Genomic DNA, 16,015 nt, shown 5'->3' with positions numbered 1-16,015 from the left:
TTTTATGATAAAATAACAGAAGTAAGACACGAGAGAGAGGGGTGGGTTGATTGCATCTTCTTGGACTGCAAGAAGGTCTTTGACACAGTTCCTCACAAGAGATTAGTGCAGAAGCTAGAGCATCAGGCGCATATAACAGGAAGGGCACTGCAATGGATCAGAGAATACCTGACAGGGAGGCAACAACGAGTCATGGTACGTAATGATGTATCACAGTGGGCACCTGTGACGAGCGGGGTCCCACAGGGGTCGGTCCTAGGACCAGTGCTATTTTTGGTATATGTGAACGACATGATGGAAGGGTTAGACTCAGAAGTGTCCCTGTTTGCAGATGATGTGAAGTTAATGAGGAGAATTAAATCTGATGAGGACCAGGCAGGACTTCAAAGAGACCTGGACAGACTGGACACCTGGTCCAGCAAGTGGCTTCTCGAATTTAATCCTGCCAAATGCAAAGTCATGAAGATAGGGGAAGGGCACAGAAGACCACAGACAGAGTATAGGCTAGGTGGCCAAAGACTGCAAACCTCACTCAAGGAGAAAGATCTTGGGGTGAGTATAACACCGAGCATGTCTCCGGAAGCACACATCAATCAGATAACTGCTGCAGCATATGGGCGCCTGGCAAACCTGAGAACAGCATTCCGATACCTTAGTAAGGAATCGTTCAAGACACTGTACACCGTGTATGTCAGGCCCATACTGGAGTATGCAGCACCTGTTTGGAACCCGCACTTGATAAAGCACGTCAAGAAACTAGAGAAAGTACAAAGGTTTGCTACAAGGTTAGTTCCAGAGCTAAGGGGAATGTCCTATGAAGAAAGATTAAGGGAAATCGGCCTGACGACACTGGAGGACAGGAGGGTCAGGGGAGACATGATAACGACATATAAAATACTGCGTGGAATAGACAAGGTGGACAAAGACAGGATGTTCCAGGGAGGGGACACAGAAACAAGAGGCCACAATTGGAAGTTGAAGACACAAATGAGTCAGAGAGGTATTAGGAAGTATTTCTTCAGTCATAGAGTTGTAAGGCAGTGGAATAGCCTAGAAAATGACGTAGTGGAGGCAGGAACCATACACAGTTTTAAGACGAGGTTTGATAAAGCTCGTGGAGCGGGGAGAGAGAGGGCCCAGTAGCAACCGGTGAAGAGGCGGGGCCAGGAGCTAAGACTCGACCCCTGCAACCACAAATAGGTGAGTACAAATAGGTGAGTACAAATAGGTGAGTACACACACAAACACACACACACAGACACACACACAGACACACACACACAGACACAGACACACACACAAACTGAAAGGCAGCAGGAAGAAAGAAAGGAGATTGAGAAAATCATCACGGAAATAGGTGAAGAGATGGACGAGATTGTAAATTTTCAGAGAATAGGGGGGTACTCGAAGGGGAGAAACCGACCAATCAAGCTGATTCTCAGGACGGAAACAGTGCGGAACAGGATCCTCCAAGAGAAACCACGATTGAAATACTCGGAAGAGTACAAGAGGGTGTTCCTAGACAGAGACAGAACAAAATCAGAACGACAGCAGCTGAGGGAGAGGACAAAAATGCGAAAGGAGCTAGGAAAAGAGACAAGGAGGGAACCAGCAGAGGTCAGTCAGAGCAGAACAGAACAGCAAGGGCAAGCACACACACAACTACTCTCAGAACCATACAACCTATCACACCATCCCAACACACACTACAATCCATACCCACAGCCTCCACCCTACACCGAGCTATAGAATCCCACAGTATGCCACCAGGTCTCCCACCCTCACAGGCCCCCCAAACCACAGTGTTGGAAAGGAAACTGAAGGTATGGTACACAAACGCTGATGGAATAACAAATAAGTGGGAGGAGTGGCATGAAAGAGTCAAAGAAGCATCACCGGACATCATAGCTCTCACAGAAACCAAGCTTACAGGTATGATAACGGATGCCATCTTTCCAACGGGATACCAAATCCTGAGGAAAGACAGAGGGAACAGGGGGGGTGGAGGAGTGGCGTTGCTGATCAAAAATCGCTGGAATTTTGATGAGCTGGAGAGAGGAGACAGCGGAAAAGAAAGTGATTACATAGTGGGAACACTTCACTCTGGAGGTCCCAAGGTGGTAATAGCAGTGATGTATAACCCACCACAGAACAGCAGGAGGCCAAGGCAAGAGTACGACGAGAGCAATAGAGCGATGGTTGACACACTGGCTAGAGTGGGAAGAAGAGCTCATGCATGCAGGGCAAAGCTCCTGATCATGGGTGACTTTAACCACAAGGAGATCGATTGGGAGAACTTGGACCCACATGGGGGCCAAGATACATGGAGGGCTAAGATGATGGAGGTGGTACTGGAAAACTTCATGTGCCAACACGTAAGGGACACTACAAGAGAGAGAGGAGAGGATGAACCAGCAAGGCTGGACTTAGTATTCACCTTGAGTAGTGCAGATATCGAGGACATCACATATGAAAGACCCCTTGGGGCCAGTGACCATGTGGTTTTAAGCTTCGAATACACAGTAGAGCTACAAGTGGAGGGAGAAGCAGGAAGGCCAGGACGAATGAAGCCAAACTACAAGAAAGGGGACTACACAGGAATGAGGAACTACCTGAACGGGGTTCAGTGGGACAGAGAACTGGCAGGGAAGCCAGTTAATGAGATGATGGAATATGTAGCAACAAAATGCAAGGAGGCTGAGGAGAGGTTTGTACCCAAGGGTAACAGGATTAATGAAAAAGCCAGGATGAGCCCATGGTTTACCCAAAGGTGCAGGGAGGCAAAAACCAAGTGTGCTAGGGAATGAAAGAAATATAGAAGGCAAAGGACCCAGGAGAATAAGGAGAACAGTCGTAGAGCCAGAAACGAATATGCACAGATAAGAAGGGAGGCCCAAAGACAATATGAAAATGACATAGCAGCGAAAGCCAAATCTGACCCGAAACTGTTGTACAGCCACATCAGGAGGAAAACAACAGTCAAGGACCAGGAAATCAGGCTAAGGAAGGAAGGAGGAGAGACAACAAGAAATGACCGTGAAGTATGTGAAGAACTCAACAAGAGATTCAAAGAAGTGTTCACAGAAGGGACTCCAGAAAGACGGAGAGGTGGGGCACACCACCAAGTGCTGGACACAGTGCACACAACCGAGGAAAAAGTGAAGAGGCTTCTGAGTGAGCTAGATACCTCAAAGGCAATGGGGCCAGATAACATCTCCCCATGGGTATTGAGAGAGGGAGCAGAGGCGCTATGTGTACCCCTAACAACAATATTCAATACATCTATCGAAACAGGGAGATTGCCTGAGGCATGGAAGACAGCAAATGTAGTCCCAATCTTTAAAAAAGGAGACAGACATGAAGCATTAAACTACAGACCAGTGTCACTGACATGTATAGTATGCAAAATCATGGAGAAGATTATCAGGAGAAGAGTGGTGGAACACCTAGAAAGGAATGATCTCATCAACAGCAGCCAACATGGTTTCAGGGACGGGAAATCCTGTGTCACAAACCTACTGGAGTTCTATGACATGGTGACAGCAGTAAGACAAGAGAGAGAGGGGTGGGTGGATTGCATTTTCTTGGACTGCAAGAAGGCGTTTGACACAGTTCCACACAAGAGATTGGTGCAAAAACTGGAGGACCAAGCAGGGATAAAAGGGAAGGCACTACAATGGATCAGGGAATACTTGTCAGGAAGACAGCAGCGAGTCATGGTACGTGGCGAGGTGTCAGAGTGGGCACCTGTGACCAGCGGGGTCCCGCAGGGGTCAGTCCTAGGACCAGTGCTGTTTCTGGTATTTGTGAACGACATGACGGAAGGAATAGACTCTGAGGTGTCCCTGTTTGCAGATGACGTGAAGTTGATGAGAAGAATTCACTCGATCGAAGACCAGGCAGAACTACAAAGGGATCTGGACAGGCTGCAGACCTGGTCCAGCAATTGGCTCCTGGAGTTCAATCCCACCAAGTGCAAAGTCATGAAGATTGGGGAAGGGCAAAGAAGGCCGCAGACGGAGTACAGTCTAGGGGGTCAGAGACTACATACCTCACTCAAGGAAAAAGATCTTGGGGTGAGTATAACACCAGGCACATCTCCTGAAGCGCACATCAACCAAATAACTGCTGCAGCATATGGGCGCCTAGCAAACCTCAGAACAGCATTCCGACATCTTAATAAGGAATCATTCAGGACCCTGTACACCGTGTATGTTAGGCCCATATTGGAGTATGCGGCACCAGTTTGGAACCCACACCTAGCCAAGCACGTGAAGAAAATAGAGAAAGTGCAAAGGTTTGCAACAAGACTAGTCCCAGAGCTAAGAGGTATGTCCTTCCTACGAGGAGAGGTTAAGGGAAATCAACCTGACGACACTGGAGGACAGGAGAGATAGGGGGGACATGATAACGACATACAAAATACTGAGAGGAATTGACAAAGTGGACAAAGACAGGATGTTCCAGAGATTGGACACAGTAACAAGGGGACACAGTTGGAAGCTGAAAACACAGATGAATCACAGGGATGTTAGGAAGTATTTCTTCAGCCACAGAGTAGTCAGTAAGTGGAATAGTTTGGGAAGCGATGTAGTGGAGGCAGGATCCATACATAGCTTTAAGCAGAGGTATGATAAAGCTCACGGCTCAGGGAGAGTGACCTAGTAGCGATCAGTGAAGAGGCGGGGCCAGGAGCTCGGACTCGACCCCCGCAACCTCAACTAGGTGAGTACAACTAGGTGAGTACACACACACACACACACACACACACAGACACACACACACAGACACACACACACACACACACGCACACACACACACGTACTTAAAATCTGACTTTCTAAAAATTATCCCTCAGATCGACTAAATTCTTGTCTTGACTTCGAAGTCCTTTTTTGTGCGGTCTTTTAGAGCCCAGTTTCCTGAGTTTGCAGATGAAATATTGAAAATTAATGACAAGATAGATGAATGACTCGGCTTTCTTTTTCTTTCACGCAAAGGAATAGTGTAATAATGTCGGAAGTTACAATATGTTACGCAAAACAACACATAAGCAATTAATATAACATTTTATTGTGGCAACGTTTCGCTCTCCAGGAGCTTCGTCAAGCCTTAACAAACAATAAAAGGACACAGATGTATATAGATAAAAATATACGGTGGTAAAGAATAAGCACAAAATGCCTTGAATCATATTTAATCGGAAAGTCAAGTACCGTCATCTGCGACGTATTAGCGAGAGTCATCAACAAAACAATGATCCCCACAATCACGTAGCAACCAAAAGTTACGTCCGTTACTACTACTACAGCTATTGCTATTACTACTTCCAATCCTCCTATTATTACTATACTTCTACTGCTATTAATGCTACTCATAATACCACTGCTATTATTACTGCTAGTACTAGTTACTGCTGCTACTGATTCTAATTACTATGACTACTACTAATGCTCTTGCTGCTACTACTATTACTACTACTGCTAATACTAGTGCTAATACTACTACTGATACTGCTCCTACTACTGGTACTATTTGTTACTAATGCTAATACTACCATTACTAATACTTTTGCTACTACTACAAATACTACTACTGCTGATGCTACTGCTGCTGTTACTACTACTATTACAAATACTAATGCTGCTACTACTACTACCACTGCTACTACTACTATTGCTTATACTACTAGTGCTCATACTACTACTACTGCTACTTCTACTACTAACACTATTACTACTATTACTACTAAACCAAAACAGTGTTGCAAACAGCTATCTTCATTTTCAGTTCAGCTGAAATTGATGTGTAGGTCAACTGGTTTTATCAAACCCTGGTGTGGGAGATGCAGATTGATTTCGCTGATAATTCTTTATCTGTGATGACATCGTTAGAAGGGACGTTCGGGGACAGTGAGATAATGTCAACCAACGTTACGTGTTCATTATTTATATTGGCGTCAGGAATGTATAATTGAAGGATCCTGAGTGTTTTAAGTATTTGGAGCAGATAAACCCAAGAGAGCCAGGACAGTTGCTTAGCGAGGAGTTCTTCTATTCTGTGTAGGGCATTTCCTATGCTTGAGGTAAAGGATCATAGAGGCACGTGTCTTGGGAAGTCTGTATATTAGGCAAGTCTATTGGATTATTCCTGTTACAAGCATATTTATGTTCGTTGATCCTAGTAGATTTCTTGCAATCTCTTCCATGTATTTTATCACATCCTCCACACGGGATGTTACAGATACCGGAGGACACTGGGAAAGGGCAGTATGCCACTTTCTGACAGTTCTTGAAGGACATGGTAGCTCATGTCACTCATGGCACATGTTCTTAACCCTTAAAATGTTGTTTGTCACGTCACCACACAGACATTAACATATGTGAAGGTTTATACATTGTATGAACATTCTTCCTTCAGGTTATGACTGGATATGTGAAGAGTCTTTGAAAAGAATCCAGTTACTCTCTTCACTTGTGGCAAGAGTTATATAAGTAGATGTGCTATATGGTCATCCTTATTGGTAGGCTTCCTGTACACACTGAAAGAGAAGGAATAATTCTTTGGTGTCCTGCATTGACCATTTCCGTCTAGCTCATCGCAAAGTCATGCGTCTTTTAACACAACTGACCTTCAAAACTGTTTATCCTGCCTTACGCTCCTTCCTCTGAATTGGATAATTGGGGCTCCTGGTGAACTAAGTGCTTCCTTAAATATCAAACCCAGCATGTGTGTTAATTTTCATATTTCTCGATGTTAATTACCAGTTTTTACCTATAATAGCAGCCTACGTCTGTTGAAGAATTAGACACGTGCAACAACTGCATATCTTTATTATGATAAATTAGACACATGTGCAACTCTTTGGTATCTTTTTTGAGGAAACGTTTCGCCACACAGTGGCTTCATCAGTCCATACAAAGGAGAATCGTGAAGAACAGGAGGAGAATGAGGTAATCAGTCCCTCAACCTTGAGTCGATGTGGTCAGTGCCTAACCCCCAACTATCTTCATTATGTAGACGTTTCGCCATCCAGTGGTTTTATCAGTGCAATACAGGAACAAAAACAGAAGACTAAGGAGGTAGAAGGTGAAGTAAGTTTACTTAGGTACAAGTAATCAGTCCCTCAGCCTAGCAGCAGGTGTCCAGTACCGTAGTCTTGATCATTACCTCAGCTTCAACCTTTTTAATCTTCTGTTATTGTCCTTGTATTGATCAAGTCGCTGGTTGGCTAAACGTCTATATAATAAAGATATCCAGTTGTTGAGTCTAATTGTTCAACTTTTCGGTATTGTATAACATTGATCTTATACGATACGATACACATAGTACATAATAACCGACAAATTGACGATTAAAACACCTGGCTAAAACTAGGAATCCTTATTGATGATCGTCAATAAACATTCCTAGTGTTGCCCATGTGTCTAACTCTTCAACATTAGTCTATAAAAACAGATTTTAGATAACTGATACATTCTCAAATTTTTCTTGACAAGCTGGTAAAGAATAAGTATCTCTGCAGCTCCTCTGATTAATTATAGACACTCACCTGGCGGAAGTGGAGTATTGCTGGGGAGGAAGTTGAAACTGCTGATGGTGCCAACAGTGGCCGTGTAGTACTGTAGGCAGCCTTCAGGCGCTGTGAAAACACAAGTAATAATAAATTAACTACTACTACTAATACTATCAAGAAAAAGTTTTGGAGTGAGATTAATAAGTTGAGAAAAACTAGGGAACTAATGGATTTAATGGCTAAAACGAAAGGAGATATGAGATGGGGTGGGAATATTTTGAGGTGTTAAACGTTGGAAGGAGGGAGGGAGGGAGGGAGGGGAAGAGAGAGAGAGAGAGAGAGAGAGAGAGAGAGAGAGAGAGAGAGAGAGAGAGAGAGAGAGAGAGAGAGAGAGAGAGAGAGGCAGTGATTTCATGCATTGCACAGGGAGGCATAACCTCTTTTAGGAGTTAGGAAGAGCCACATGTAAGTGTCTTGGAGGTGTATGGGGCAGTAGGGTAGAATGCAAGGTTAAAGCAGATGGGACTGATGGGTATATAAACCTGCTGATTATACTAAGTAAAGTGTGTAGTAGCATTTAAGTGAACAATATTTAGATTTAGAATGATCATATGATAGAGTGGATAAAATATCAACGTGGTAGATGTTACAACTGTATGGAATAAGTGACAGGTTACTAAGCAGTTAAAAGTATTCACAAGGAAAGTGAGGCTCAGTTTAGAGTGTACATGTGAAGGGGAAATTATTTTCCAGTAAGAGTAGGGTTAAGACTGGAATGTGTTATGCCATAATAGTTATTTAACATATGTTAAATATGTGAATGATAGGGTGTTGGGGAGAGATGTGGGAGGAAAGTTAGAGAATCTAATACAAAGTGGGAGTTGTCACAGTTGCTTTTTGCTGATGACACTGTGCTTTTGAGAGATTCTGAAGAGAAGCTGCAGAGGTGGATGGACATATCTGGGAGGGTTCGTTAATAAAGGAAACTAAAAGTGAACATAGGAAAGAGCAGTGCGATGAGGGGTAACAAAAATATTAGGTAATAAAAGATAGGATATATTAGAGGAAGATAGTATGGAAGATGTGAATGTGTTCAGATATTTGGGAGTGGACTTGCCAGCAAATAAGTCTATAAAAGACGAGGTGAACCATCAAACTGCCAAAGGGAAAAGGAATAGTGCATTGAGGCATCTTTGTAGACAAAAGAAACTTATCCATGAAGAAAACAAACAGGGAATGTATGAGAGTATAGTGGTGGAAACACTCTTATAGGAGTGTGAAGCATGAGTGGTGAATGTTGCAGCAAGGAGGAGGAGGCTGGAGGCAATGCAGAAGTCGTGTTTGAAGGCAATGTGTGGTGAATATTATGTAGAGAATTTGTAGTCTGGACATTAGGAGGTTTGAGGTTTTTAAAAGTATTATACAGAGGGCTGAAGAGGGTTTGTTGAGGTGGTTCGAATAGAGAGAATGAAACCAAATATGACTTGGAGGGCCTATAAATCTGCAGTGGAGGAAAGGAGGGGTGGTGGTCGTTCTAGAACGGTTGGAGGAAGAGGGTAAAGGAGGCTTTTGCATAGGAGTGGGTTGGATATCAAACAGGCAAGTGCTAGCGTGTTAGATAGGAGTGAAGGGAAGCAGTTTTTATGAATTGATGTGCTGTATGAGTGTGAGCAAAGTAACATTTATGAAGGGATTCAGGGATACCCGTTAGCCAGGCTTGAGTCCTGAAAATGGGAAGCACTCTGAAGGAGGGACAAGTATATTGTAGTTTGGAGGAGCATCTGAGCTATGTCAGCAGACCTTTGGTAAGACAGCAACAGAGTGATGATGAAAGTGTTTCTTCTTTTGGTATTCCTTAAATATTCCTTAGGTATCAAAGTACACAGTACTTTTGCCACTCAGCCATATCTCGGATCATGTTATATATATATATATATAGAACATTGGAACAAGGTACGCAGTGCTTTACCAATCTACCCACACTGGACAATACCTTACCTGGAGTTTACCTGGAGAGAGTTCCGGGGGTCAACGCCCCCGGAACGCCTCCTTAGGTCAGTGTCCCAGGATGCGACCCACACCAGTCGACTAACACCCAGGTACCCATTTTACTGATGGGGAACATAGACAACAGGTGGAAAGAAACACGTCCAATGTTTCTACTCTGGCTGGGAATAGAACCCAGGCCCTCACCGTGTGAAGCGAGAGCGGTAACCACCAGGCCACCAGAGCCAGACTTTGCGCTAGACTTTTGCGCTAGACTTTGATCCAAGGCATCCAGCTTTCAGGGAGAAGGCTTACAGTTTTTCATCTCATCACCTGCATGCATCAGCCTTACTAGAGATATTAACAATGCAAGGAATTCGCAAGAGCAGGCGAAATATACACAAACACTGATCTCTTGGTGAAGGAGACTCGAACCTACGAACCTTGGAACAAGGTAAACAGAGCTTTACCAATATACCCACACTGGACAATACCTTGGAGTCCAGCTTGCACTAGACTTTGATCCAAGGCATCTAGCTTTCAGGGAGAAGGCTTACAGCTTTTCATCTCATCACCTGCATGCATCAGCCTTACTAGAGATATTAACAATACAAGGAATTCGCAAGAGCAGGCGAAATATACACAAACATGATCTCTGGCTGAAGGAGACTCGAACCTACGAACTTTGGAACAAGGTACGCAGGTTCGAGGATATTGGCAGTTTGGAGGGATATATTGTGTATTTTTATACGTATATACTTCTAAACTGGTGTGTTCTGGGCACCTCTGCAAAAACAGTGATTATGTTTGAGTGAGGTGAAAGTGTTGATTGATGAAAGTATTTTCCTTTTGGGGATTTTCTTTCTCTTTGGGTCACCCTGCCTCCGTGGGGGACGGCCGACTTGTTTAATATATATATATATATATATATATATATATATATATATATATATATATATATATATATATATATATATATATCAATGCACCACGCAGAAACAAGTGGGTATATACAGAGAAAGATTGCAGTCAGCAGGACTCGATACTGCTACTGGGGATGGTCAAGAGTCATGAATCAAGTGATTCTGAATCATTAACAGAACTTAGGCTAGCCAGGATTCAATCTTGCGTCACCATGCCCAGCCCTGTGAAAGCAGAACAATGTAAGCATCCCTCTATCCACTGGACCAAACATTCTCAAACACTAGGTGGCCAGTGGAATTGAGCATGTTTTCCTTGATGTGAGAACATACATGGGCGTGGAGATGTATATAACACAATGGCTGCCTCTCAATGAGGTACAGTGACCCAAAACAGTAAACTCGTTCAAAATTGCTCCATACATTGCTGTTTTGCCAGAGCTGTGCAGACACCACAGTTCTAATTAACCTCAGGAACGTAACATCTCCCCTCCCCATGGCCGGGTTCCAGGGGCAGAAAAACTCTTGGAACTCATGTTCCTCAGCGTGCAGGCACTGTACTTTCCGCCTCCACTACGATTCAAGTCTGAATAACGGACAAGAAACAACATTTTAAATATATATATATATATATATATATATATATATATATATATATATATATATATATATATATATATATATATATATATATATATATATATATATAACACACACACACACACATATATACATATATATATATATATATATATATATATATATATATATATATATATATATATATATATATATATATATATATATATATATATATATATATATATATATATGTATATATATATGCAAAACAACCACTCTGAAAGAATAGAGAAATTCCAAGTGCTTTCGTGACTAATCACATTATCAAGGAACTATAAAATGTTGCTTCTCCCTTACCATGAAAACTTGGTTGATATGCCTTCTCTTCTTTAGACTTTTAATATTAAAGTTGTATTCAAAAATCTTGATACAGTAAAAAAACTTTTGATAAAGAATTCCTCCCAAAATGCTGATGGATGTGTCTATAAGATTCCTTGTAAAATTTGCGATAAAGTTTATTACGGTCAAACTGGTAAAAGTCTCGAACTAAGATTAAAACAACATAAATATAGCATTAGAACTGGACAAGATTCCAATGCTCTATTTATTCATGTAAGAGATTTTAACCATCCAATTGATTTTCAAAAAGTTGAGAAAGTAGTATCAAGCAAGTCCATGGTCGACAGAAATATAATTGAATCTTGTTTCATAAAAAGCAGTTTTGACAATAATATGAATATTTCCTTTGGTTTATATAAATTAGATCCATTTATAATTAATAGAATTTGGGAAGAATTTAATAATACACTGGACAAATAATAATTTTTAAATTTTCTTGGGTAGAATAGTTTGTTGGTGAGTTGTGCAAAGAACCTGTCCAGTTGGGCCGGCGCGCGTCAGGTGTTTAACCGTTGTGGGATCTAATAGTGAGGTGTTGGCCAGACCCCTTATATAGCTTCCTTGGATGCTTTACTTTCATAGTTCCTTGATAATGTGAGTAGTCACGAAAGCGCTTGGAATTTCTCTATTCTTTCAGAGTGGTTGTTTTGCATATTCTGAAATCACCTGTTTACTGTGATCTTATTGCATATATATATATATATATATATATATATATATATATATATATATATATATATATATATATATATATATATATATATATATATATATATATATATATATATATATTGATGAGAGTAACACAAACATAGGAGTCTCACCTCGGTACCTGGAGCCACAGGAGATCTGTGCGATTACAATGTCCCAGGTTGCCAGCAGTGTTATGTCACTACGATCTATGGTCAACTTCACATGTCCACCGTCTGGATCAACGTCGTAGTAAACTGAAGCAGAAATAAATGTTTGTAAATGGTCCAAGTCGGACCGAAACATCGTCATAAGCTCCTCTCTCCTATGTGAGGCTTATTTGTGTAATGTATATTACATATGTGGAAAGACACGTTTCCTTATTTTGACTGAAGAAACAACTCATGGAGAAATGTTTTCGTTTAATGTCTTGAACACTACATAAAATTTTGTCTCCATATTTTGTCACTATCCCCATCCTGTTTACTGCCTTATATTGCTTATTTTACTTCTTTTGAAAATACATATTCCAGTCAATTAGAGAAATCATTAACTTGTAAAAGTAATTTGATTGCTAAAAGTGTACGTGTGTGTGTCTGTGTGTTTATACTTTATACAAGATATATCTGACAGTGCATAAAGCGGCATGAATGACAGTTTAGATTATCGACAGCTGAGATAAAATTCTACAGCCGTGCATTTGCTGCGGAAGTTACTTAGTTGATACTCACCTCTTGATATATTTCTGGTGCTATGCTCACCTTGCTAGCCCAGTCTGTAGTTTGATATCAAACAAATTGTTAGAGAAATAATATCCATTGTAATGTATTTTATAAGCAGCCGAACAGATAAAAAATTGGAGGATGAATATAGGCCTAGGGATATTTGCATTTTGTTTGAAGGGAAAATTATATATAAAAATGCTTTAGCCATGTTGATTTTTATATTTTTACTTCAGTCATACTTGTTACATGACTTGTTAAATTAAATTTTTGTCTGGCCTCATCAAAAGGGCTCCTTGTCCCGGCGAAGAGGCTATTGGTCAGAGGAATTGGACCCTTTGGTCGTCTTCCTTCAACCGAATGTAATTACTACCCAATCCTCCCCATCCCTCCTTTCCCATTCCTTCCCTTTCCTGTTTTCAGTCTTTAGGATCCTTTCCTCAGGCACTCTATTTCTTAGGATGGGGGAAAGGATACCATGGTCCATCCCATTCTGTTGTGGTCCTTGGTGGTAGTGTAGACGCCGTGGAATCTGGATCATCTGGAGATCCCGATCCCTCTCCGGTCTACCGTGGGGAGGCTTCAGGTGTCTTTCAGGTGATAGGTGTGTCTCTGGAGGCTGCCTGTCGAATTCCAGGTGGTGGAGGTATGATTTGTGATCGATTTCCGACCGCCATCTCTTTTGTCCACCGAGGTGGCTCGGTAGACGTGAGGTTGCTATCCCTGATTACTAGTTTATTGGCTTGAAGGGCACGGTATGGGACGGGTTCCATGCCGCATCTGCACTACTGGCTGAGCTGAGGTCCTCTTGTGCGCTGTTTTATGGCACTTTCATTCTACCTTGGAGACACCCCTCCGTGTTTCCCCCCTCTTTTCTTTTTTTCTTTTTCTAAAAAATAAAACATGGAGTCCCAAATCCAGGAAACTGCTCCTTCTGGGCCTCTCTGTAGCAGCACCCACTTACAACCCTGCCTTGTTACCGGATCATCCTTCGGACCATTCTAACGCCCCTGTATCTTGTGTGGGTGACATTTTGTTACACACTTCTGATACTAGGGCTAGGGCTTTGCTTGACTCCTTTGACACATCCGACCTCCATGCATCTTTGACTAGCCTTCTGGCTTCTTCCCATATGGTGTGACGGTTTTCAGATTGCCATCCCACCTCAAAATGGACTACTACTGGTCCTGCATCGAAGCAACCACGACCTTTCTCTGATAACATTGCTTCAAATGCCTCTCTCCCTTTACAAACTACGTCATAGTACACAGTGGACTAAATTTTTCACCCTGCAACAACCTCTTCAAGGGGGGGGGGGCTCCTTGGCTTCCTCAGACCGAACTTTATTACCCCTCAATCCCCCCTTTCCTATCCTATTCTCCCGGTCACCACTTTCCCCTTCCTCCTCCTCTCCCAATCCCTCCACTTTCCCTTTCCTGTTGTTGCCTTTGAGGTTGTTCCCTTAGGCTTTGTAGTTCCTGGATCTGAGAAGTGGTTCCAGGGTCCACCTCTTTTCGTTGAGGTCATTGGTGGTAGTGTAGTTTGCTGTGGGATCTGGATCATCTAGAGATCTCGATCCCTCTCCGGTCTACCCCGGGGGGGAGGAGGCTTTGGGTGTCTTTCAAATGGCGGGTGTATCTCTGGAGGCTGCCTGTCAGATTCCAGGTGGTGGTGTCCAAAGGAGGTATGCTTTGTGGCGGGTTTCCTACTCCTCTTCCTTTTGTCCACTGAGGTCGCTCGGTAGATGTGAGGTTGCTATCGGTAAATGTGAGATTGCTATCGTTGATTGCTGGTTTACTGGCATGAAGGGTAGGGTATGGCACGGGTTCCATGCTGCATCTGCATTACCGGCTGTGTAGTGCCCAGGAGGTTGTTCTCTTGGGCACATAAGGGAAAACTTGTGGTCGTTTCCCCCGAGGAGCTGCCCCTTCACACTCCACCCCCTTTTTTTCTTTCATCTTTTTCTTTGTTCTTTTCTTTTTTTCTTATAAGAAAAGACACACTTAACCATGGAATCCCGGTCCAGTATCTAATCGAGCATGACCTTCTTCTGATGACATTATTTCGGCTATCATTCTACTCAGAAAAGACCAACATGACAATCCCTTCCTTTACATACTAAGCAGTATAGTGCACAGTGGACAAAGTTTTTCACTCTACAACAGACTTCTTCAGAATATCTTTCTGGTCATAGTATTAGCAAGTTGCTCCTATGCCATGTTGGTTGTAAAATTCCATTTCGTGCTGTCAAGAGTGGGGCACTCATCGTCACAATACAGAATGCTAGCCAAGCTCAGTATCTTTCTCTCCTTAGATGCCATTCCTGTGACAATTGAAAAACATCACTCTCTCAATTCTTGCAGTGGTACTGTCATTTTACCACATACTATTGTTCAACGTAATTTCCAGACATGAAGTGATGACCTCCTGGAACAGCTTGAGCTTCAAGACCTCCCGATCCTTAAAGTAGACACGTATATTGGGTGGAGACGCTGTCTCTGCAATGTAGCTCGCTTAACTTTTGACTGCCGTGAGCTTTCATCATTGGTTTATATTGTGGGACACTGTTTACAAGTCTGACAGTTGACTCCTACACCACAACAGTGTGGAAAATGCTGGAGGTTTGGCCATTGCCAAAATATTGCAGGTCCATGACTGAATGCCCAGTCTGTGGTGCCAATGACCATACCAATACATCTTGTGGTATACCTCTCTCCTGCCTTAATTGCCATGAAGCTCATCCATCTTATTCTCGTTATCTACACCTCGAGGGAAGACTTCCCCATATTTCTTGTTCTCGAGTTACTAAGAGAACCCCCAACCTCTGGGGTCCCAATTCTGATGGTCCCCCCTGCAATCACACCTTCCACGGTCACCTCTGTATCTAACTCTCTTGCAGTCCTGACTCTGAGGTCTCTACTTCGTCATCTACTGTTCTCCAGTTTTCATCTTACATGCAAGCTTCTATGTCTACAATACCTCGCACAACAGCTCCTCCCCCTCGCCTAGCTACTTCTTCAAAGTCCAACAAATCCCAAAATGGTAAATTTCTTTCATTTCCAGTCTTAGTACCTAGATCTTCACCTCTTTTTCGTTCTGTTACGAGTATGGAGGTCCATCATCGCCCTTGTACAGTACCTTCCTCTCCTGTCCTCTCCCAAGCTTCTTCTCAAGTTACCTCTAACTTCCCAACCCCCCGG

At 42.6% G+C, this 16,015-nt stretch overlaps 1 protein-coding gene across 1 annotated transcript in view; it reads right to left on the bottom strand.

Annotated features, from left to right (window-relative positions):
* Positions 1-16,015, bottom strand: part of LOC128704818 (uncharacterized) — a 50,926-nt gene that overhangs the window by 20,020 nt on the left and 14,891 nt on the right. The window contains exons 3-4 of the mRNA XM_053799958.2: positions 12,228-12,350; positions 7,553-7,642 (exon numbers count right to left, since the gene is read on the bottom strand). Of these exons, the coding sequence (XP_053655933.2) occupies positions 7,553-7,642; positions 12,228-12,350 (213 nt within the window). The remainder of the gene's footprint in view (positions 1-7,552; positions 7,643-12,227; positions 12,351-16,015) is intronic.

Source organism: Cherax quadricarinatus, chromosome 91 (assembly GCF_038502225.1).
Source record: "Cherax quadricarinatus isolate ZL_2023a chromosome 91, ASM3850222v1, whole genome shotgun sequence".
NCBI classification, from domain to species: Eukaryota; Metazoa; Arthropoda; class Malacostraca; order Decapoda; family Parastacidae; genus Cherax; species Cherax quadricarinatus.
This window is presented reverse-complemented; position numbering and strand designations above follow the sequence as displayed.